We start from the raw sequence: 24,507 nt of genomic DNA, 5'->3' as shown, positions 1-24,507 counted from the left end.
TGGAAAGTGACTGGCATCACCTGGCATCTTTGGAGAGCACACCTGCACTCCCAGCAGTTAAGCTTCCCGGTGTGTACTACGCCAGAAGGCATGTGCAAGAATGTCCACATAGCATTGTCCCAAATAGTCCCAAACTGGAAGTGAGCAAATATCCACAAACGCAGGCATATGTCATATCAACGACGGTTAACCGAAGTCCGCTAGCGAGGGGTCTTCTGTCGGGACACGCTACATAACAGGACACAGCTGGAAGGGCCGGCAGTACTCGGCTTCCTGATTTATAACCTCCTGTTCATCTGGACGTGTGTTTTCACTTCCTTATGTGAACATTATATTTTACAATTTTCTTAAAAGTCCTTTTAAAAACGGACGGAGAAACTGAGGCGGAGAGGCAGGCAACCGGCCAAAGATCACGCAGACAGTCGCTTTGCCTACTTCCAGTAATGACCAATGAGAAGACACGGACCAGCGGGCCCCGCCCCGGAACTCCCGAATGGCTCTGCCTCGCCCCACAAGCCCTTCAAAACGCTTATCCCGGGAAGCCCCGGAAGTGACGCAAGCCCACACTTCCCAGCACCGCCCCCCGGGCGTGGCCCCGCGCTGAAGCCGAGCGTGCACTGGCGGAAGTGACGTTATAAACGTGCGCCGGGAGCTCCGGAGGGTCGGCCGGGGTCGCCGCGGCGGGCGCCTGGGCCGCCGGCCGTTAGACTAGGCCTCCGCAGGTGGTGTTGGCGTCAGCAGTGGCCCCAGGTAACAGCCGCCTTGGCCTTTCTCTCCTCCCAGGGCCGTACGAAGAGGACCCTGCGACGGGGCCGCCTGGAGGCCCGGAGGAGGCGGATGAGCGCCCAGGCCGCGCGGGAACGCTCTCCGTTGGAGCCGACGCCCCCCGCCGCCACTCCGGGCGGACGCGGGGTCGGGTCCTCCTGTGCTGCCGCCGTCTCTCCTTTTCGTTTTTGTATATGCAGCACTAATGAGGTTTTAGAGTAACGATGTCCAAAAAGAAACTTTTCACATCTCTGACACTTTCTGAAGCGGGGTTCTCGTTTTCACGTTTTTGGCCTGTTTTTCAGGAGTGTGGCTCGTTTTCCTCACAGTGATCATCGGATTCTTTGGTCCGTTCTGGAAATGTCAGTGTTTGCGCTGCAGCAGCTCATGCTTGAGTGCATGTGGGTTTTGACTTTTAACTTGTAACTAAGACCCGCAAATCTAGTGAGAACGTCCTATTAGATAATGTTTAAACTGATGTCTAGTGATAATGTCACACGTTTATCCTGTGGGACAACGAGGTGCTGTGTGTGATCATCACTTAACTTAGTGATTCAACCGGTTCCCAGGGCAACAGCCCATCCAACGGAACGGAACAGAACACGGGGTCTTTGAGCAGAGTCACTTATTTTGTCTAAAAGTTACTTCAAAAATTAAGCCAAGAAAAAAATAGTAATTTAACGAAAGCCAGATACAGATACACTTTGTATTTATGTCTTCCAGAGAGGTAAAGTTATTACATAAAACAGACAGCTTCTACAGTGTTTTACTGAAGTGGCAGGTCAATAAGTGATCACACTAAAGTGTATTGGATCCAATAAAATGTTTATTGAATTCAATGCCTAAGACACTGAAGTTATAAAACTAATTGGAATATTTAAGAACCTGAAATTGGCCTAATAGGGCTGTGTACATAGAGTAAACTCAGGCATAAAGTTTGCTTGGTTGTTTTCTCTGGGTATTTTCCCCCCAAAAATTTCAGTGCTGATTATGACACCTTAATTTTGAACATTAGGAGTATTTAAATTAAACATGTAACAAGACAGTTTTGTCCTTTTGGTAGTTTTGCATGCAATCACAGGCAACATGGAAGGAATAAGCTTTCAGTATTAAAGATAAAATGCTTCTTTGGGGGGGTGGTATGTAAGCATGAAACTGGTTTATAAAATTGTAGAGCTTATGGATATTCTCACATCAAACTTCAACGTTTCAGGGCAGCATCTAGGTGTGAACGTAACGGAGAACCGCGGGAGCTGCTAGGAAGTTGTGCTGGGGATGCTCCCGGGAAAGACCAGCTGCTAAGGCAGCGCCAGTGCAGAGGCTGTTGACTTGCCCAGAAAAAAGGGATCGCCATGGATCAGAACAACAGCCTGCCGCCCTATGCTCAGGGCCTGGCCTCCCCTCAGGTAACAGCATCTGCTCTTGAAGGTTGATTGGTATTCTTTAAACCATTCACATCTTGTTGAGAAGGTCTCCTAGGCTTTGAACAGGCATGATCGTGTGTAATTTGCAGAGTCTCTCTGGAAGCATAAATGTGTCTTTGTCCTGCAGGTGTTGTCTCCCTGTCTGTGGTTTATTTTTTAATTTTCCTGATGTTGCCTTTTTGAAAGTAGAAGTTCATCATTTTTTTTCTCGCCTCTTTATCAGCATTGCTTCATGGTTCGTCTTCTGTGTCTTGTCTGAGAGATCTTTGCCTACTTTAACTCATAAGGTGTTTTACTGCATAGTTCTTGTTTTTATATGTATATCTGTCATTTATTTGTCTTTAGCTCATTTTTATACATGGCCTAAAGAAAGCAGACCTTTCAAAACCTTAGCTGTAGTCTTTTTAGGTTAATGTAGCTTGCATTTTTTTCTAGCAAGTATTTATTTATTTTAAAATATATTTTATTGATTTTTTTTAAAATTTTTATTTTATTTTATTGATTATTTACAGAGAGGAAGGGAGAGAGATAGAGAGCCAGAAACGTCGATGAGAGAGAAACATCAACCAGCTGCCTCCTGCAGAACCCCCACTAGGGATGTGCCCGCAACCAACGTACATGCCCCTGACCGGAATCGAACCCGGGACCTTTCAGTCCGCAGACTGATGCTCCACCACTGAGCCAAACCGGTTTCGGCATATTTTATTGATTTTTTACAGAGAGGAAGAGAGAGGGATAGGGAGTTAGAAACATCGGTGAGAGAAAATCATGGATCAGCTGCCTCTTGCACACCCCCTACTGGGGATGTGTCTGCAACCAAGATGCATGCCCTTGACCGGAATCCAACCTGGGACCTTTCGGTCCCCAGGCCAACTCTGTATCCACTGGTTTCAGCTCTAGCTAGCATTTTTATGTAAGTTAGTGGTAGATGCAGTGGAATAATGTCTGTACTCGGGGCCACAGTGTGTAGTTTGTCCTCTCTTATTCTTTCTGCCACCATGTTGGTGAGATAGTTTGACATAAATGTCTTACACATTTTTAGTTTTATGCTTTCTGCCAAATAAAGTGGCAGAGCAGAAAAGGGTTGTGGTTCTTTGTTTGGGTCTTGCACTTATTGAAAATATAATGGAAAGGGAACCCCTCCATGCAGAACTGTCAGATGCGGCTTTAGGAGGTTCACAGCCGCCACGAGCTCTGCTGGCTCCACAGTCTCCATGGATGTGGGTGTCAGGAAAAGGTCGGACTGGGGGTTGGGAAAATGTGCTTGTGATCTTGGCTAATCTGCCAATAAGACCTGTGGTTAAAGAAGAAAGAAGAGCATGTGTTTCCCTTCCCAGAGGGCTGTTGGTAAGACTCGGGGCGATTAATAACTGTCACGATGTCTGGAAGTGTTGAGAAGCAGAGTAGAAAGTAAATCGATATTCTCTGATAAATGTGTTTGGTTTTGTTGATTTAACCTTTTGAGAGCAATGATTAACCTTTTTTAATAGCGCTAGAATCATCATCATGACCACTGCAAGCACTCAGTGTTTCCCATGTGCCTGTCATCTGGTTGGACGCTGTAAGTGAATATTTCTAGGGTAACCATGTAATTTATCATCTAAGCTGGAAATGGGGTGCTACCCAGATGGTCAGCAGGATAATAGTTTAAACAAGGATGTGGGGTCACCCCAGTGGTCTCCCTGATTCTTTCTGACAATCTCAGGGCATTATTGTCTTCTAGGTAGGCCTGAAGGATTTAGCAACTTCCTTAGGTTCTCATGTGTAATAAGTAGCAGATTTGGATTTCACACCTGAGCTCCTACCTACTATGTTATGGTAATTGAAGAAAGTGATGTGTGAAAGAACAGCAAGTTCCTCCCTAATAATGCTCAATAACTGCATTTACACCAGAAGGCATCTGTCTTTACACATCTCATCTGTTCTCTCACCTAGCAGCACCAACCAGCCTAACCCACTGTTCTGACTCTCCACAGGGCGCCATGACTCCTGGAATCCCTATCTTTAGTCCAATGATGCCATATGGCACAGGGCTGACTCCACAGCCCATTCAGAACACCAACAGTCTGTCCATTCTGGAGGAGCAGCAACGGCAGCAGCAGCAGCAACAGCAGCAGCAGCAACAGCAGCAGCAGCAGGCGGCAGCAGTGACAACAGTGACAGCCGCAGTGCAGCAGTCAACGTCCCAGCAAGCTCCTCAGGGGGCCTCAGGACAGACACCGCAGCTCTTCCACTCACAGACTCTTACTACCACTGCACCCTTGCCAGGCACCACACCCCTGTACCCCTCACCCATGACTCCCATGACCCCCATCACACCTGCCACGCCAGCCTCTGAGAGCTCGGGGATTGTGCCACAGCTGCAGTGAGTACTTGTGTCTTCTTGCTGCCTGGGAGGGTCCCTGGGAGCCTGCCGCTGCTCTTTGTTTTCAGAGGCATCGTGGATCTCACAGTGGATCGCAGTTTCTGTCTCACTTGGGAGGGAAGCAAAGCTGTCCTAGTGAGTCACCCTCAGTGAGAAGCTCTCCCAGCTTTATAAGTTGTCAGTTTGTGTCTATGCTCTTGGACCAGCAGAATCCTTTGTGTATTTTCTTGTAGACATTTTCCTAGAGCTGGTTTGCTCAGTCAGGCCAGATAGAAGCTCCTTCCCTTGGCATGCTGTTGGTCTTTGGTATGATTAGTTACTTAGTCATAGAATTACATGGTTCATAGCGGTCCTTGGTTTTCATTGGTTATTAGAGACCTGATGCACAAAAATGGTGCAAAAGTAGGCCCTTGTCGCCCCACCCTCTGCCCACTGGTTGTTCTTGAAGGCTGTCTGCTGTCTAGTCTAATTAGCATATTAGCTTTTTATTATATAGGATTATATGAGGGCTGAATATAAATCTTTGAAGATCTGTGTCTTTCACACAAGCTGAGGATGGCTGTTCTTTCCCTAAATTGACTTTTGCCTAAAGGCAGTGGGTTCTATATGTAACAGGATTCGGGGTGAGGGGGGTGGAGTGGATGGGGGATACAATATATTCATACAGTGGGGAGGAGGAAGTATCTTAGAGAATGGGTGGATGGTGGTGGCGGCTGGACAACACTGAATGCATTGGACACCACTGAGCAGTGCACCAAAATGGTAAAGGTGCTAAATTTTGTTATGTGCATTTTAAGACAATTTCAAAATGAGAATAAAGAATGCATTTAAGTCCTAACTGGTGTTCACAGTGGTCAGAGCATTGTCCTGTGCACCCTAGGGTCGCAGTTTCTGTTCCTGGTTAGGGCACATACCCAGGTAGCAGATTTGATCCCTGGTTGAGATGCATGAGTGAGGCAACCAATCGATGTTTCTCTCTCTCCCTCTCCCTTCTACTCTCTCTAGAATCAATGAAAAACATATCACAGATGTGGATTTAAAAAAGAAAAGAATACATTTAATTGTTAAATGACTAAGTGTGTGATAGATGCACCAAAATTTACTTGACTGAGTTCACACATGGACAAGTGTTACAGGCAGGCGTGTATTGAAGTTGATTGGAAGGAAATGGGTGACATGGAGATGAAGACATTCCTAGGTGCCTCACAGCTGTGCGTCTGCAGTCTGGGTGCACTGTGCACAGGACAGTGATGCCGGGCCCATGCACGATAGTTTTATTCAGGGGGCACTACGCACAGCAAGTCTACACTTTCAAGACCAGGAAAATGTAGAGTAAAAATTTAGATTGGCTCTGTTTATAAATTTTTATTAAAATTTGTAATAAAGTTGTTTTTCGCTGTAGCATATTTTTTCTTTTGTAAGTTATTCATGAAATGATACAAGAATACTGAAAATGGGAGTCTTGGGCATAGATAAATGGTTGTCTGTTTTTCTTGATTTACTGTGAGTTAAGCAGAACCAAACAGGTTTTTTTTTTCCCCTTTGTTCTGAGTTGTTATTCTTCCATAGGATACTTATTTTGAGAGGACTGAGAAAGTCATGCCTGCCCATTTTCTTTGTAAGCAGTGGTCTTAGGGTTAGCAGTGGTGGTGGTTCAGAGCTCAGAGATGAGGTGCATCGGATTCGGTGACAGGCTCCCAGCTCTGGCTCTGAGGAGCCACGTGTCTCCTGAGTAGGTTACCCCATTTAAGCCTCAGTATGTGTAAAATGCTCACTATGGTATATGTTACTTTTTAGACAGTTAAAAATGTCAGTTTATTAAAATTTGAATTAAAATTAGCTGGAACCGGTTTGGCTCAGCAGTAGAGCGTCGGCCTGCAGACTGAGATGTCCCAGGTTCGATTCCGGTCAAGGGCATGTACCTTGGTTGCGGGCACATCCCCAGTGGGGGGTGTGCAAGAGGCAGCTGATCGATGATTCTCTCTCATCGATGTTTCTAACTCTCTATCCCTCTCTCTCCCTCTCTGTAAAAATCAATAAAATATATTTAAAAAAATTTTTTTGAATTAAAATTAAATTTCATGAAATTGAATTAGTTTGAATGAAACAATCAGGTTTCCAGATAATCATCTAACACCTCATCCTGTAAAAGTTAAATGAATAAATCACATTTTCTTTTAAATTTTTTTGCAGAAATATTGTATCCACAGTGAATCTTGGTTGTAAACTTGACCTGAAGACCATTGCACTTCGTGCCCGAAATGCTGAATATAATCCCAAGGTCAGAGCAATTTTAATGTATTTCACACTGTAATACAGGACTTCTCAAGATCCCTAGATCAGTAAGTTTGTGCCATGGTAATTAATAAATGCTGTTTCTGAGATACAACTGGAATAGGAGGTCACTTCCGCAGGTATTGATGTGTTTGTATTCTGCCTTATTAACTGCTCTGGAGGTGAAGGTTTTCCAAACAAAGTTTATAGTTACAGAAGCTAGTCATGGGAAGCATCAAATACAAGGTAGAAGTAGAGGACCTCATGTAATTAAAAGAAAAAGAAATTGAGCCCTTGCCTGTGTGGCTCAATTGGTTAGGCTTGCCCCAGACACTGGAAGGTCCCTGGCTCAATTCTCGGTCAGGCCCTATGCCTGGATTGCAGGTTTGGTCCTATGGTAGGCAGCAGATCAATGTGTCTCTGTCACATGATGTTTTTCTCCCCTCCTAACTCCCTCCCACACTCCTTCCCTCTCTCCTTCCCTCTCCCTTTCTCAAATCAATAAAAAAAAAAAAAAACTTTTAAGAAAAAGATTTGCAAGTATTCCCTATCTTATAGGAATGTAGGAAAGAATATACAGGTCATCACAGTTCTTCCTATGGGAAACCTTGTGCCCTGCTTGGTGGCGGGAGGTCCTGCCTGGGGGCGCATGTGGGTGCTATGGTGGCTGTGCACAGAACTTCTTAGCTTTCATAGTCTAGTTTTCCTCACGCCCTAACGACTCTCCACCATTCCAGCGGTTCGCTGCTGTCATCATGAGAATAAGGGAGCCCAGGACCACAGCCTTGATCTTCAGTTCCGGGAAAATGGTGTGTACGGGTGCCAAGAGGTAGGTGCGGAGAGGCCGTCCTGTCTGTTGTTTGTGTGTCCTCGGTGGTAGGCTGATGCTTGAATCAAATACTTTTGTTGCTTTCTTACTACAGTAGTTGGCTCTAATCACTTTAGTCGGCAGTAATTTCATTTTTTTAAAGTTAGGCCTGGCCCTGGCTGGTTGGCTCAGCTGATTGGAGTGTCATCTCATACACTGAAAGGTGGCAGGTTCTTTTCCTGGTCAGAGCACATACCTGTACTGTGAGTTCGATCCCCGGTTGGGGCGTGTACAGAGGCAACTTATCACTGTTTCTCTCTCACGTTGATGTTTCCTTTTCCTTCCTTCCTCTTTAAAAATCTATTTTTAAGAATCCATAAAAAAATAAAACTTAGGCATGACTTTTGGACATATGTTACCATTGCTTATTTCCCTACAATTCAGTTGCATTTTGTGTGTATTTGATAAAATATTACATCACAACTATTAAGGATTCCTTTGTGTGAAAAAGTTTGTACACAAATTCATCCCCTAGAAATCAGGATGAGCACAGAGCTCCTTGGCTCTGGCAGTGACATGGTGACAGGTGCCACTGCCCTCGTGGGGATGGTGTTTGTTCTGATGGTCTGAGTTGTGCACCTTCATGCCAAATGCTGCTGCCTGTACTCTGCCTCAGTGTGCCATGAGCCCCTCTTCGAATGCCTTGACTAGTCTACGCCTAACAGCCCACAGACTTGGTAGGAGACACAAGGAGTAGGGGAATTAGACACAAATGAAGTAAACTAAACTCCTAAAATAAAGTGATGGATGCCACTTGCAGGTGTTAACGTACAGAGGGGCTATAGAGCTTTTGCTTATTCGGAATTTAAAAGTTGTCTTTTAAGGAAGCATGGGTGTGGACATTCTGGCTCTGGTCTCAAAGTGTTTTCAGAAGGCGAGACGTGGGTCTGTCCTGGCTCCATGTCACACTGCGTTTCGGTGTCTTTAACAGCTTGTTTTACTTTGGACGTGGGGTTTCCTAGTGGATGCTCCATGTGTTGCCTTCACCGCAGCCACGCTGTCTTGTACCTCAGAAAGAACAGTGGGTATCTGTGTGGGTGACTATTTTATCAAGATAAAGAAATCATACATTTAAATTTTTTTAAAAAAATATATTGAGTTTTTACAGAGAGGAAGGGAGAGGGATAGAGAGTTAGAAACATCAAAGAGAGAAACATCTATCAGCTGCCTCCTGCACACCCCCTCATGGGGATGTGCCCACAACCAAAGTACATGCCCCTAACCAGAATTGAACCTGGGACCCCTCAGTCTGCAGGCCGATGCTCTATCCACTGAGCCAAACCCGTTTCGGCCATTTATTAAAGAAAAATAAGACTGTGTATAGTTAATTTTTGTCATTCCTAACCTTGAACCTGAGAGAGAGTCTTGTTTAGGGTGGTATCATTGCTCTCATTCACTGGGTTCTACATAAACTCTGCGTTCTTAGTCAGTTTTATCCAACAGGTGAATTATTGAAATGGACATAAAATAGGGTAGAACTACTGTGTGCATTCTTTAAGTACAAACCTCATCAGTATTTTCCTATCAAAAGGATACTTGTTTTCTTTTAGTAGGAATTTGTGAGCTAAAATACAAAAGCAGCCAGTGGTCATGTTGGTGATTGTATGCGCACATCTGTAAACTCGTGGCTGGTAGTAATGGGGTGAATTGGAAAGGTGGTCATTTTTGTAGGCTTGGTTTTCTAAATTTGTTTGTGTCTGCACATGTTTTTTCTTATTGGGAAGGAGTGACCGGTTCACACTTTTTAAAGCCGCTCATTTCAATAACTATGTCAGCTGGCTCTGAGCATGAACAGCTCACTTTTCCCTCTCCCTAGTGAAGAGCAGTCCCGACTAGCAGCACGAAAGTACGCCAGAGTTGTGCAGAAGTTGGGTTTCCCAGCCAAGTTTTTGGACTTCAAGATTCAGAACATGGTGGGGAGCTGCGATGTGAAATTCCCCATAAGGTTAGAAGGCCTGGTGCTGACCCACCAACAATTCAGTAGGTGAGTCTGAAGGGTGTTGGGATTGCTTTTGGCAGCAGTCTGTTCAAAAGTGCACAATAAACTGTGTAGCTCTCACTGTGCTTACTGGGGAGGTTTCTCCCGATGGCCGGAGTGATGCCTCTGGGTCTCGCTGGCCTTCTGCCCACTGCACGTGGTGACGTGAAAACCCCCTTTACTATGAAATTGATTCCCTTCTCTGTTCCATTGTCATATTGCTCAGTGACTATTTCAGATGTGTGAATTAATCCTTTGTACGCCATAAGCATCTATAGACATATAGATGGTTTCCGTTTTGGATGCATGCCAGTTAGCTGGTTAAACCCACCACCTTGTGCATCAACCTTCCCCTTTCAGTCTACTCGCCGTTATCAGGTCCACCAGTAAAGGGCATGGTTGAAGGACATGAATATCCTTTCTGCTGCTGCTTCCTGCCGAGAACTACCAGGCAGATGGTCCCTCCCCAGCCTACCTGCTTGCAGCACCCCTCAGGCTTGATGTATCCTTTGGGGTACCAGGGCCTTTGCACATTCCACTTTTATACCCGGCATAGTCTCACTTTTGCTTTAAAAACTCTTACTCACATTTTTAACTTGAGCACCTCTTCCTCAGAAAAACCTTCCTGAATTTTCTGCTAGCGACATACACATCCCGTTTTCAGTCTCTGAACTAATGACACAAGATTTCTAGGTTTAGAATAAGACACATGAGTAGGGCATCCAAACAGCGGAGTCAGGGAAAGGTACATTCTGTATCCCGTATCTGCTCCAGCACTGGTTAAATGCCCAACCAGGGTCAACAGCTAGAGAATATTTCAGTGTAAGATGAGATGAGATGAGAATGACTAAAAGGCAGAATGTTGCTGTCAGATTGAGAAGCAATGGTATCCCTAAACTTGTCCAGAATAACACTGGGTAAGGGTCAGAGAGACTTTAGAACATTATGTAAAGCTCTCATTCTTGTCAGAAAATCCACCCTCATTAGATAGTTATTTAGTCCTCAGGTGCAGATTACCGGTTGGCTTTCCTGGCCTTCTGCCCCCTCTCCTTTGATGCTACTTGAGGAGCTAGGCTTTGCCTTCTATAATAGCTGTATTTTCATGTTTTTGCTTATACAGGTTTTCATTTTATCTTAAAAGCATGGGCAACTTTTAATTTATAAACTTTTGTTTTCCTTCTAGTTATGAGCCAGAGTTATTTCCTGGTTTAATCTACAGAATGATCAAACCCAGAATTGTTCTTCTTATTTTTGTTTCTGGAAAAGTTGTATTAACGGGTAAGTTGTAACAGGGAGTAGTGTCTGAGATTTTAAAGTTTTAAGAATGTAATTTTCTCCATGTGAGAAGTAATTTCACAGTTGGGACCACTGATAGCTATTTGCAGAGGTCTTTTCTTTCCTCCCACCCAAACATGCTGGCAAGAAATGTACCAGAGAGAAAATCAGACCCCATTCCTGCTGGTCCTTTAGCCCAGTCTTGTCTTGTGGGCAGGGGAGAAGATGGGCATTGCATTGGATAAGAGATGGAGTTTTATTGGGAAATTGTTCCTTAAAGCCTTTGCATTCATCAGCAATGTGATTTTGAGACAACAAAGGGAGATTTGGAGGAGCTTGGTGGGAGGCAGAAGTTGGGGAATACTATTCAGCCATTGTTACTGTGCCTGTGGCCCTGATCTGGTGCAGGGACCAGCACTGTGATGCCTGCCGAGAGGAGGCTGAGTCACATAGGGCGTCACTTTAATAATTTAAAAAGCCCTTTAAGAAAACTGCTTTAAAAACAAAATTTTGACAAGGGGTTTTATCATTAATACTAGAGGCCCGGTGCACGAATTTGTGTGCTGGTGGGGTGGCCATTGGGGGCAGGCTGGCTGGTGCTAGGGGTGGTGGGCATTCTGTTTATTCTGCTGTTCAGTCAGTTACCCTTTTAATATATAGGATTTTAATGCCTGTGCCTGTTCGTCTAACTCATGGAGAGATTTATGTTAGTGGTTTTAAATCATAAAATTGCCTCTTACTAGGTTAAGAAATGCTATTTTAGACTCTCATCAATACCCCACTTGTCTTCATAGGTGCTAAAGTCAGAGCAGAAATTTATGAAGCCTTTGAAAACATCTACCCCATCCTCAAGGGCTTCAGGAAGACGACGTAATGGCTGGCCTGCCCTCCCACCCACTTGTAAAAACACACCCGTTTGGTACATTTAAGTGGTGGTGTGGGTGGCCTGGGTCCGTGTGGAATGCAGCCTGCATGTACACCTAGGCACACGCCAGGTGTTTCTGTAGTGCTGGTCTGTGCTGCCTGTCTATTTAGATTTAGCTTTCAATTTTAAACTCTTACTGCTGTTGACAAGTTGGTTTAAGGGACAAAACTTTGGTGTTAAAGCCACCTCTTCAATTGACTGGACTTTTAATTTTTTTTTGCTTTCTTCCCCATAAACCAGTTTTTATATTTCTACCAGAAAAGTAAAAATGTTTTTTACAAGTGTTGTTTTTCTAATTTGTAATCCTAGGGTTTATTTTTGTGCCACACATTCCGCCCTCTCAGTATTGCAGGACAGATGTATTAATGAACATGGATGGCTGTAAATATTTCTCCTCATACTCTGTACAATAAATGCTGTTTATAAAAGAGTTAGGTTGATGCTATAAATGCCTTGTAAGGTTTATGTGGTCCTACTGTTAAAAGGTTGTATTTTAGATATAATGCCTGAAACCACTGTGTGTGTGCTTGTTGTTTCAATCAACATTCCATTGTCTGTTGCAATGGGAAAGGAAGAATCGGCCGGAGGCTTAAGGTTACCCATCAAACATGTCTGTCGTGGTCATGCACGGAGTTCTTCGTTTCCCAGAGATGTTGCCTGAGTTGCACTAACCCTGTCCCAGCACATGTTTTATTCCTGAAGTCTTCCCTCCATCTCTTTTCCTGAACATTTCAGGCCATTTGCCTGGTGTATCCTCCTTGTGTTGGGCCGTTTGCTGATTCGTTTTTTGGTTCTGTGTCCCGTCTCAGCTCCTGCAGTTGGGGGCTGCATCCAGATGCTTGACCCCCTTTGTCATGGCTGAGTGTGTGTTCTGTTATGAATCAAATATTTGGTTCTCTCTCTCGTTAGGCGGTTGCAGATGATGAAATTCTATTAGGTCTAGTAATAATTAATGTCATTTTCTAATACTTTTTTAAATCGAATTTATTTAAACAATACAAAATTTAATCAACAATATAGTTGCCGTTGTTTTCTACTACTTGTGCCCAGCGCTCAGGAAGCATTCTAATCCCTCTGTTGTAAAATTCTTGTGATTTTGATGCAAAAAATTCGGTCAATGCATTTTTGAGGCATTCTTCATTATTAAATTTTTTTCCAAGAAGAAAGTTTTGCAAAGAACGAAACAAATGGTAATCGGAAGGGGCAATATCAGGAGAATATGCAGGTTGAGGGAGAACTTCCCATTCCAACTGGCACTGTTTTTCAGCAGTGATTCTTGCAGTATGCGGTCATGCGTTATCGTGGTGAAGAATTACGCTCTTCCGATTAATCAGCGTGGGTTCTTTTTCTCTTAAAGCTTGGGCTAACCTTTCCAATTGGGCACTATACACTGCACTTGTAATGGTTTGGTTAGATGGTAAAAGTTCATAATGAAGAATTCCTTTAAAATTCCACCAAACACACAACATCACTTTTTTCGCATGCAAGTCAGGTTTTGGCGTGGGCTGCGGAGCCTCATTTTTGTCCAACCATTGAGGCCGCCTTTTCAAATTAACATACAGCACCCATTTTTCATCTCCGGTAACAATTTGCTCTAAAAACGGCAAATGGTTTTGACGAGAGAGGAGCGAACTGCAAATTGTGACTCTTTGATTACGGTTGTTGTCGGTCAACTCATGAGGAACCCATTTTCCAAACTTTTGGACTTTGCCAAGTGCACGCAATTGATTGGAAATTGGGTTTTTTTTGTGAACAATTTAAAGTTGTTGCAAGCTCTTGTTGGGTAATTTGAGGATTTTGCACCAAAAGAGCTTCTTGATCAAAATTGGACACACAGCCTCGACCACTCTTGTCATCTAACGAAAAATTTCCCTCGCGAAATTTCTCAAACCAACGCTGGCATTTTCTGGCGCTAACTGCATCTTGACCAAGAGCACTACAGATGTTTTTTGCAGCCTCACTTGCTTTTTTTCCTAATTGGAACTCATGAGGCATGCAGTGCCGAATATGCTCTTTATCCGCCATCTTCTTAGCCCTAGTTTTGCAACAAAAACCAAACCAAACACAAACTTTTTCAAGCAAAACTTGTTAATTGCACTTCACACGTTCTGTAGATACCATGTGTTTGAAGGTTATATCAATACAACTCCAAGCAAGATTTTAAACGAATGTTTAAAAACAACATTAATTATTACTAGACCCGATAGTCATTTCCCTTTTCCTCGTATTCATTGGAATACTTTTATTATCCTCCACACTGAAAGTTTTTCATGTTTAAAAACACATGGGATGGCCGAGACCGGTTTGGCTCAATGGATAGAGCGTCGGCTTGGGGACTGAAGGGTCCCGGGTTCAATTCCGGTCAAGGGCATGTACCTTGGTTGCGGGCATATCCGCATTAGGGGGTGTGCAAGAGACAGCTGATTGATGACTCTCATCGATGTTTCTAACTATCTCCCTTCCTCTCTGTACAAAATTAATTAAAAACAAACAAAAAAACCACATGGGATGGTAAGTTAAAATATCCCCGTCATTTTCAATTATACACACAACAGTCTGATACACTACCACAAATATGATTATCGGAAGCACTACAGCATATTTTTTGCTGTGCTTTCTGAATTCTTGGAGGTTGGAAGGGCCAGAGCCAGTGCCCGCTGCATGGTGAGTGGGCTGCTCCCCCACATGGGCTGTTTGGTCAGGCAGTCCGGCCAAGCAGGTCGGTGGCAGTGGATGGATTAGCAGCAGTGATGGATGTCCTCTACAGGAGCCATAAAATGTTTTGACATTTCTAGAGGCAACTGAATTGCGTGATGTATTTATACATGAAGAAGGAGAGTCTGAGGGGAATGAGGGGAACGGGGGCAGGGGAGATGGCAGGTGATGGCAAGAGTTGGGGTGGCTCAGGACAGGACCTCCTGTAGATCAGCACCTCTCACTCTTCACAAAAGACCAATTTTCTTTTTAAAGTTTTATTCTATTGCAGGTCAACATGTGTGAAACCATTAAACTAAACACTTAGAAAAAGGAAATACACAGATGTACAAATATTTGAAAAAAAAAATATGATCGTACTAGGAATACCATCTATACTGGTATCTTGCTATCTGTTCAGATTTGTACTTTACCGGATGTGCATGCAGGTATGCATCAAAAACAGCTTTCCACTGCATAGACACGCCAAAATTTATGTAATTCCCAGTTACTGGACATATTTATTTCACTAATATTTAGATACTAGAGGCCTGGCATATAAAATTTGTGCATGGATGGTTTTCTCACCCCGGCCTGCACCCTTCCTTGCATTATGGGACCTCTCAGGTTATGTCTGACTGCCAGTTTAAGCCTGATCCCACAGTTGGACATCCCTCTTGCAATCCAGGACCACTGGCTCCTAAACACTAACCTTCCTGCTTGCCTGATCACCCCTAACTGCCTCAGCTCCCACGGCTTTGTCCGAAAGGACGTCTGGAAGGTTGTTTAGCTATCCAGTCTAATAAGCATATTACACTTTTTTTTATTATAGATTTTGAAAAAGCCTAAAACATCTTTGTACCTCTCTTTCTGGTACAATTATTCCCTTAGGATAATGTCCTAAAATTGGAATTGCAAGATTTAAGAGGTTATGAGCACTTTTAAGGCTTTTCGAGGTTGTCTTTAAGATGTATCATTTACATCTTGTTTCCAAACAAATTCCTCTGTGTAGCCGGTGCCCAGGCTGCAGCTCTCAGCACAGGTGTAGATGGCCAGGACACCCCAATCAACACTCTTGCCCAGCCTGTCGGCCTTTAGGTAGTTGAGCAGCTGAGGCATGACCTGAGAAGAAGACGACACAGAGACCTGCTCAGGCGAGGAGCACCATTTTCCTTCAGCAGACCTTACTTGCCAGGCTGATGCTGAGCTGTAAAGTTTCCATGCTACACAGCATTACAGACATGCAATGAACATAATGAATGCACACTGTAAAAATATTTTGCAGCTCTGTCCTCAGAACCCGTTTCATTTGGCATCTTTCACTTCCATTTGATAAAGAAGTTTTCAAATTTAAGACTGGCAGATCCCTGCCAGGCTGGGAGCGGCCAGGCTGGGAGCGGCCGGGCCCGGAGCAGCCAGACCCAGAGCAGCCGGGCCGGGTGCGGCCAGGCCCGGAGCAGCAGCAGCCAAGTCCAGAGCAACTAGGTTGGGAGCGGCAGTGACCAGACCCGGAGCAGCTGGTTGTGGAATGAACCAGAGCAACAGAGGCCAGGCCCGGAGCAGCCAGGCCCAGAACAGCTCGCTCCTCGCCTGCCCCTGCCCCAAGACTGCCTCTCAGACATGGCTGGAAACTTTTGTGGGAACTTGAGGGTCTGCTGAATCAAGTGATGAAGGCTTAGATCTGGATGTGTTGAGTTAGTATAGGGCTGGGGTGTTGATCTGTGAGTGCCTTGGGTGGGGCCTGGATGAGGCTGGTTGACCTATTTGGAAATGTCTTTTGTGTGAAGTGTATCGTTGGGCATGTGGAGGTATTATTGATATGAGAAAATGCTAAGTAACTGATTTACTATCTGAAAAGGGATTTACTATTGGGGAAAGGGAGGGAGGAAGAGACTGAACATAAACTGTGCACCTATGGATGAGGACAATGGGGGATGGGGAGGGGGCGGAGGGTGGGGTGGGAACCTGGTGGAGGGGGGAAGAAATGAGGAACCTTTGAAATAATATGAACAATAAAGATTGATTAAAAAAAAAAAAAAAAGACTGGCCGATCCATTTGGCTTGGCTGGTTATCTAAATAATTTTATTAATAACTAGAGGCCTGGTGCACAAAATTAGTGCACTTGGGGGGGGGGGGTTCCATCAGCCCAGCCTGTGCCCTCTTGCAGTCTGGGACCCTTGCTCCTTACCACTCAGTTTGCTGCTCCTTAGCACTGTTTCTTAGCTCTGCCTCAGAGGCAGGAGAGGTTCCAGCTACCACTGCTGAGCTTGCCAGCTGTGAGCCCAGCTTTTGGCTGAGCAGCACTCCCCCTGTGGGAGAACAATGACCACCAGGGGGCAGCTCTTCTATTGAGCGTCTGGCCCCCGATGGTCAGTGTGCGTCATAGCAACCACTCATTCTGCTGTTCAGTCAATTTGTATAATATATTAGGGTTTTATTATATAGGCTGTGCCATAAAATAGTACTGAGGCTTCTATGAAACTTTTACTTTCTATCACTTGAACAGCAGGTGCTGGTGCAATGACTGAAGGAACACTAGTATAATAAATACAAAAAGAAAATTTGTTGATGTCTGTAGAGAAAGGGACCTCAGGAGGCCAGCAATTGGATGGAAGAGTGAAGGTCTGCCCCACCGGTAGGAAACTGCTTCGCACGCTCACACACACATACACTGGCAGCTCAACTCACCATCAAGAGCTTTGGGATTAGAACCAACCAGTGTTGGATGCAGTCCTTGTAATTCCCTTTTTACCCAAAACAATTATTACCTACCACTCTGTAAAGTTACTTAATCCACAGAGGATTGATTTCCACCCAATCCCAAAATGATTCTGATGCTAACAACCTTTTTTTGAAAAAACATTTATCTTAATGATACTTAATGTGCCTTAATGATACATGCATTTGTTTTCCTAACAAATCCACAAATCAACACTAAAAAGAGCAAGTTCTGAAACATTCCTCTCACAACGTACATTGTCAGACCTGATCAGTGGAAATTGTATTATTTAAAATTACCAAGATAAGAGAGACACTGAAAATAATGCTGTATCAGCATTGGAAGGTGGGGGTGGACCAGATGGTAAAAGCGAACACATGTAAACCCTCATTATTGTATAAGCCCACAGATGTCTGGACATTAATAAAATTACAAATAACAGGAAAATCATGTTACTTAGAGATGGAAAAACTACCAGATAAATCAGTAAGAGATAGTTGTAAGCCCTGAGGTGGGGCAGGAACCTATTGAATTTCATGGTGGGGCTATTTCTGTAATACCATTCTGACCCCATGCATACTTTACTTTGGTAAAGTTTTGTAATGTTTTAAAGACACAAAGCAGGGTAATTACCTAGTAAAATTATTCCTACTTAAGGTCATACCTGGAATTCAAATATTCTCTTGGCTCCACAGGGGCAGTCTGGAATATTCTCCTCTTCGGGGACATTTTCACCCGAGATCCAGATGGGGGCAAGCCCTCTACCATACCTGAGAATCTAAAATCAATTAGGATCACATTCCGATCACCCACATCTCACCTAAGAGTGTTCCCCCCCCCCCCCCCCCACACACACACACATTCTCAAAGTTAATTTCTTTTCAATGTTATCAAAGCAATGAATCCAGCCTCTGGAATTCAGGCTATCAAAATTTAATCTTAATCTTGTCATCTATGCCGGATGCTTGGGTGCTGGGTAATCCTGTAGTTACATGCGTTGTGTACAGGGTTCTTCCAATAAAGGCAACTATATTTGTTTAAAGTGTCTGCATGCAACGATCCAACTGCATAGTAAATGCTAGAAGACTTGGAGTGAATAATATAGTCATTCTCACAATGCCCCCCCCCAAACAAAGAAAAATAGGGCTGCTGTGATGAGAGCTTCTAAGGATGACACCCTAACAGAACACAAGATGGAACCATTTGAGCCCTACTTTACCTGTTCTGGTTCCAGGGCTATTTTATTTTTAAACTCTTGGAAAATTTTATCTTCCCTGGATTCATGTTTTGCCATGGAATCCAGTTCGTCCACAGATGCTTCACCTAAAAACCATCAACACAACCATTACATCAACAGAAATAATCCCCAGGACTCAACAATTAAAACCACTTGAGGGCAACCAGTTTCAAACAACCAACTAAGTTTTGAATGAATCAGACAGTGATGGCCAGATGTTCCCTATTTAAGTTCTTTCAGATTTTTTTCCTGCATGACCACCTGCATTTCCAGGTGCCCCGTGAAGCACTATTCACTACCCAGGTTCCTTCCTGGTGACTACTTCTCTTCATTAAAGTTTCAAATTTAAAAGAACAGACCCAAGTCCTGGGCTCAGGAAGCTGTTCCTAGCACACATTAGGACACTCAACAAATGTGAACCCATCTGTTGTAAAAAAAAAAAAAAAAAAAAAAAAAAAGTTTTTATTGATTTTATAGAAAGAAGGGAGAAGAGATTGAAATATAGTTGAGAAACAGCAATTGGCTGGGGATCGTGTTGACTGGGAATAAAATTGAGGACCTCAGAAGGGAAGGAGACTTATGTAATAATTTCAAAAAATAAAGAATTTAAAGTAAAATAAATAAATAAATAAAAATAAAATAAAATAAAATAAAATAAAATAAAATTGAGGACCTCAACGCTCATGGGACAACAATGCTCAACTAGGGAGCCACCCATGCCGGGCCATGAGTCCTTCTTATCACTATCACCCTTATGCAGCTGGACTCTTACTTCCAATCTCCTCACATTTCTCTTCCCAGCTGGCCCACCTGCTAAGCTGTCCTGCCAGCTCATTCCTCCACCTACACTAGGGGTGTCGAACTCAATCAGAGAAAGGGCCAAAATCTAAAATCCAGCCTAAATCGCGGGCCGAATGGTTTACAGAACAGTCATAAACTGTCATTGTGATGGAAACGCAGCGGAGTGCAGTGATGACAGCGCGGTGCGGGCCACATTGCAAGGCCTGGCGGGACGGATTTGGCCCGCGGGCCTTGTGTTTGACACATGTGCTCTACACCTTCAGCTCCTAGGACCCCAGCCATCTGCACCACTGCTGTCCCCAACAGCAGGTAGTCTTTGTGACAACTATTACTATATATTTCTGATGCCCTTACATGAACTATTGACCAGTAAGCCAACATTCTAATTTAAAACCTAATTATGTGGTGTTTCTTAAGAGCTCAAGTTCTAGTAAGTGAGATGTGAGCTCAAATTCCATTTAAAACTTAACAACTTGGGTCAGTTACATGACCAAAACAAGTTACACCCAGAACCTCAAAGTCTTCACTGCAAAATGGGGTTGCGAATTAATTGAGACTTTACTGAGATCATGCACAGAAGCCCTTGGTGCAAAGTGTTGAATAAATGCTGCTCCCAATCAGCCTCTTAGGTATTTGATCAGCAGAGGCTCTGGAGTATGATCAACTCTAGAGAAGTAACCAAAGTGTGTAAAACTGGTTATGTTAGAGGGTCCCCGGGCAGGAGGAATAGAGGAACCAAGGCAGGAAAGTTAAAACAAGGCCGAACAGTGCGGGCAATGTGCAGTCAGCATGAAACTAACAAGCCTTTATATTCCCCAGCCAAGGACTGAGAGCCAATGCTTAAAAAACCTCCCTAAGGAGAGAATGCAGAAAGGGAGAGGGAGGGGAAAGGAAAAAAGGGCCGTTTTACTCCCTAAGCAGAGAAGCCAGCAATCCCGGGTTTGGCAAAGTAAAGTTGCCAGGTACTTCTCATGAATTCTGGGAAGGCCACAATAAAGAAAACAGGGACTTTGAGAATTGATCTGCATCAAAATATCCAGCAGAGGGCAGAAACCGGTTTGGCTCAGCGGTAGAGCATCGGTCTGCAGACTGAAAGATCCCAGGTTCGATTCCGGCCAAGGGGGTGTGCAAGAGGCAGCTGGTTGATGTTTCTAGCTCTCTATCTCTCTCCCTTCCTCTAAGAAAATCAATAAACTATATTAAAAAAAAAAATCCAGCAGAGGAATTTTGGAACCTATAGACAGCAGAGTACATAATGCTCAGACCTCCATCCAACTGGTTCTGCAGATTAGCCGAGAGCCTGTCTACACTTCCTAAGCCACATGCATGGGTTTGTTTGCTTTGATTTTTCACTAAAGGTGCATGCTCTAACTGCTTTATTAAATTAGCTTTTCGCAATGCATTTGAGGTCTGTCGTTTAAATTTATATAAGGATCAACCTTGGACAGCCCTCTCTGGGGTCAATAAGAAGCACCTCTCACTTCGAAAGGGCCTGCTGGCCATGGCTGGGTGCTCAGTTGGTTAGAGTGTCGTTCTGATACACCAAGGCTGTGGCTTCCATCCCAGACAGGGCACATCCAAGAATCAACCAATGAACGCATAAATAAGTGGAATAATAAATGAATGTTTCTCTCTCTCCTTCCTCCTTTCTCTAAAAATCAACAAAAATCATATTTAAAATCAATTTAAAAAAGAAAAGAAAAAGAAAAAAGTGTCCCACTTTCTCTCACGTACACCATCTTGATCTGAGGAATAGACCTTGGACCCAGATGAACTTACCAATTTCCTAGCATCCTGGGCAGCCCTACCCAAATGCTACCTGCACAATTCCTCTGACTGAGATACCTTTATGGATCCAGACTGTGCCTAACATGTGGCAGGGTGGGAGGGACAGGAAGGGTGTTGTCAAATGAGGCAATATTGTTAAGTTCTGTTACTGCAGCCTCCAAAATTAGCTGGCTTTTCTGTCAGTACCTCACTCTGGACACTCTGAGCCCACTGTTTCAAGCATTATGTACCATCACAATCACTTAATGAATAAAGTTCTGAAACTGACTCCTTACCCATGCTCCCTATAATCTCTGGTTCATCATCTTTTTCTGAAACTTCAGGTGTAATCTCATCTTCTGTTTCTATTACAATTTCAAATTCTGGAAAAAGGAAGTTGTGATCTGGAACTGTGTTGTCCAAGTTATCTGAAAAAAAAAAAAAAAAAAAAAAAAAGTAAAAAAAAAAAAAAAAAAAAAAACTTGCACCATCAGTAAAACTTAGTTCTAAGAACAGCCTACCAATGTGCTATTTCTAAAGTATATTCCAGGTGAAACCGGTTTGGCTCAGCGGAATGAAAGGTCCCAGGTTTGATTCAGGTCAAAGGGTATGTACATTGGTTGTGGGCACATCCTCGGTAGGGGGTGTGCAAGAGGCACCTGGTCGATGTTTGTCTCTCATTGATGTTTCTAGCTCTCTATCTCTCTCCCTTCCTCTCTGTAAAAAAATCAATAAAATATATTTTTAAAAATAAATAAAGTATATTCCAATATAGTAACAGCTTTTCCTAGTTAATTAATATATATAGCTTAAATATTTTAGGTTGTAGACCATACATTAAATGCTGCTCCTATGAGACCTAACTGAGTGGGCAGAATCTCAGAGCTCTTCCTACTGGGAATCAAGACGCATCCTCCGGACTGCCCTGACTGGGAATCCAAAGGGAGACCTTTCCTGCACCAGAAGAGAAACTACACCACACTGGCCACGGCTCATAGCTCTTCCTTCATAAAGGTGTTGTTGACACCCAACTTCTGAGAAGTATTTGAGCTTTCCTAATTATAACTTTATAAAAATCTAGAGTTGGTAGGTGCTATGAAGATGAGCTGAAATTTAAAAAGAGGGACTCACCTGCTTGTCCGCACGCTTGCTTATGTCCGGACCTCCAGTCCACAGCCTGATGGTCCTTACTGCAGTAATGTGCCTGGCGACACCGAGAGCACGTCTTGGGGCCTAAGCAGCCGCACACCCTGCAGAGGTGAGCCCCCGACTTGAGCTGGAGGCACACGGACTCTCCCGCCTCTGGAGGAGGCTCCTCAGGAGGCGGCTCATGTGAGTAAAAGTCGTTTTTCCTGGGTAGCTGATTTCTAAAAACTAAAAAAAAAAAGAGAACATTGTATTTTTAAATAAAACAGTATGTCAATTCAAATCATTTAACGTCCATTCCACACAGGAATGAAAAAGACAAACAGAAGGCCATTTCTGCTTTCGGAGAACTTATGAAAGAAGGGGGAAAGTGGAAAAGAGCAAGAAAGTCTTCAGATCTATAAACTAGTCTGGGACCCGCACCGAGCTGGCTCTCTGAGCCAGTCAATCCAGTTACCACTGAGCCCAACAGACGAAAAGATGCGGAAAAGCTTTGGGGACACCGCTTTCTGAAAACAGACCCTTTTAAAGTCTAAACATGAGCAAGCACACGGAGGACCGGCGGGATAAGAAAAGCCGGGCTGGAGGGCGGGGAAGGGAACCCCGGGAGCCCGCCCCGCCCTCCCCTGCCGCTCCCGCCCGCCGCTCACCGCGCAGGCCCGCACAGCAGGGCGGCGCGCGGCAGCAGAAGAGGAACAGGCTGCGGTGGAAGGCGTCGGCGCGGCCGGGCAGGGGCGCGTACAGCTGGAGCACGAAAGCCAGCGGGCGGCCGCATAGCGAGCACGCCAGCTCCGCGGGCCCGGGCAGCCCAGCCTCGCCCAGCCACGCCGGCCGGCCGCCGACCTTGCTGGGGAATTGGCTGCTGCGCAGCCGCCAGGCCGGCGCCTCCTCCGCGAAGCCCAACTCCGCCGCCCCGGCGCGCACGACTGCCATCCGCGTGCAGTGCCACCCCGGCGGAAGGCGGAAGGCGGAAGGCGGAAGGCGGGTCCCGGATGGCGCTTTGGACAGCCAACCGGAAGCGATTGTGTGACTGACTTCCGGTGTCATGCCTGGGGCCCTCCCAGGGTCTGTGAGCCCAGGCGGTAGACTGGGCACACGCTGCGGACACGTGCCCACTCCCGTTGCCCTGGCCTCTGCGGGCCGAGTGCTCGCGGAGCTGCTGAGAGTCAGGGCAGGGTTGAGGGGCCGTGGGAGCGCCCTGAGGAGGGGTGAGAGCAAAAACTGGAGATGAGAGGGAAGGGTTGAGGGGTCAGGGCCCAGGGCTAAAGGTTAGGGTTTAGGCTTTAGGGTTAGGGTTCAGTGTGAAGCTTCGTGCTGGAGGTCAGCTTTACCTGCCCCAACCCCTTGTCCGCCTGCCTCTTTCCCCATCACGTAGCCCTGCCCCCTTGTTCGGTGCCTGCGTGATCACGTGCACCCACCCCTTGCTCACGTGTCCACTTCTTAGTGATGGCATTGTACCGCCCCCTGGAGACCTTGGATGGACCTGTTTCCGGGGTGCCATCTCCCGGGTTGGCTGCCTCCGCTCTCACACCTGTCAGCAGTCCCTTTGGCAAAATCCTTCAGCTGGGGTTAAAGGAGACAGGAGAGCAGTGGCCGTCCAGAGTCCATGCCAGAGATCCAGAGGGGCCTGAGCCTCCCTGGAAGGCTGGGGGAGGGAAGGGTGGTGAGGTGGGGGTGCAGACGAGGGAGCAGAACGCCCTCAGGGCAAGTGGGGCGCCCACAATCTCCCTACACTCCTGTGAGGAGCAGCAGAGAGGGCAAGCGACTTCCTTGATGGCATACAGGAGGTAAAAGGGCTGAGCTAAAAAGGAAGCCTTAGGCTGCCCACAGCCTGGCTCCTTTACCTGTGACCTGTGGGTAAGGAGGCAGGGCCCCCTAAACATTCTCAAGAAGTCAGGTGAGGACAGAGATGGGGTCACGTGGTGATTGAAGAGAGGTGGCCAGGAGCTCCCAGAAGAGGCAGAGGCAGAAAGGACCTTGCTTGCGATATCCCGAGATGGGCGACTAGCAATGATTATAAAAGAGGAAAAAAGACTGATGGAGGCATTGAGGAGCTCCTACTCTTCAACTTCAAGTCATATTTTCTGAAAGCGTTAACATCATAGCTATTGTAACGCCTGAAATGTCGAGTTTAAGGCCAAAGAAAAGCATTTGCGGGAAGTTTTAGTTCATTACTAATAACTCCATCTATGGTAAAAAAAAAAAAAAATTTAAAAAATCCCCATTATTAATCTACAATATATACCTGGTAACCCACTTTTGTGATGT

General features: G+C 45.0%; 2 protein-coding genes across 11 annotated transcripts; one reads left to right on the top strand and one right to left on the bottom strand.

Annotated features, from left to right (window-relative positions):
• The first annotated feature begins 614 nt into the window (after window positions 1–614).
• On the top strand, window positions 615–12,391 carry LOC118712088 (TATA-box binding protein). Of its 3 annotated transcripts, XM_036425520.2 has the most exons (8): window positions 615–750; window positions 1,979–2,171; window positions 4,166–4,554; window positions 6,748–6,835; window positions 7,566–7,657; window positions 9,513–9,680; window positions 10,858–10,952; window positions 11,744–12,391. In XM_036425520.2, exons 2-8 carry the CDS (start codon window positions 2,118–2,120, stop codon window positions 11,821–11,823), a joined length of 966 nt encoding a protein of 321 aa, XP_036281413.1. In that variant the 5' UTR covers window positions 615–750; window positions 1,979–2,117; the 3' UTR covers window positions 11,824–12,391. The 3 variants fall into 3 exon arrangements, with proteins under 3 accessions (XP_036281413.1, XP_036281415.1, XP_036281414.1); XM_036425522.2 differs by lacking the exon at window positions 9,513–9,680; XM_036425521.2 differs by lacking the exon at window positions 1,979–2,171 and having other exon boundaries at window positions 624–750.
• A 2,975-nt stretch (window positions 12,392–15,366) lies between these two features.
• Window positions 15,367–23,221, bottom strand: PDCD2 (programmed cell death 2). Of its 8 annotated transcripts, none has more exons than XM_036425515.2 (6): window positions 22,890–23,217; window positions 22,225–22,467; window positions 21,390–21,521; window positions 18,508–18,611; window positions 17,953–18,066; window positions 15,367–15,690 (listed from the first exon to the last, which is right to left on the bottom strand). In XM_036425515.2, the coding sequence occupies exons 1-6, from the start codon at window positions 23,170–23,172 to the stop codon at window positions 15,532–15,534; spliced, it is 1,035 nt and encodes a 344-aa protein (XP_036281408.1). In that variant the 5' UTR covers window positions 23,173–23,217; the 3' UTR covers window positions 15,367–15,531. The 8 variants fall into 8 exon arrangements, 4 of the variants coding, with proteins under 4 accessions (XP_036281408.1, XP_036281412.1, XP_036281410.1 ...); XR_004985960.2 differs by having other exon boundaries at window positions 15,670–15,690; window positions 17,953–18,058; window positions 22,890–23,219; XM_036425517.2 differs by lacking the exon at window positions 15,367–15,690 and adding an exon at window positions 17,042–17,701 and having other exon boundaries at window positions 22,890–23,219.
• Between the last annotated feature and the right edge of the window lie 1,286 nt (window positions 23,222–24,507).

The sequence above is a fragment of the Pipistrellus kuhlii genome, unplaced genomic scaffold (assembly GCF_014108245.1).
Source record: "Pipistrellus kuhlii isolate mPipKuh1 unplaced genomic scaffold, mPipKuh1.p scaffold_m20_p_82, whole genome shotgun sequence".
NCBI lineage: Eukaryota > Metazoa > Chordata > Mammalia > Chiroptera > Vespertilionidae > Pipistrellus > Pipistrellus kuhlii.
Note: the sequence above shows the minus strand (reverse complement) of the source record. Positions and strands in the feature narration are given on the sequence as shown.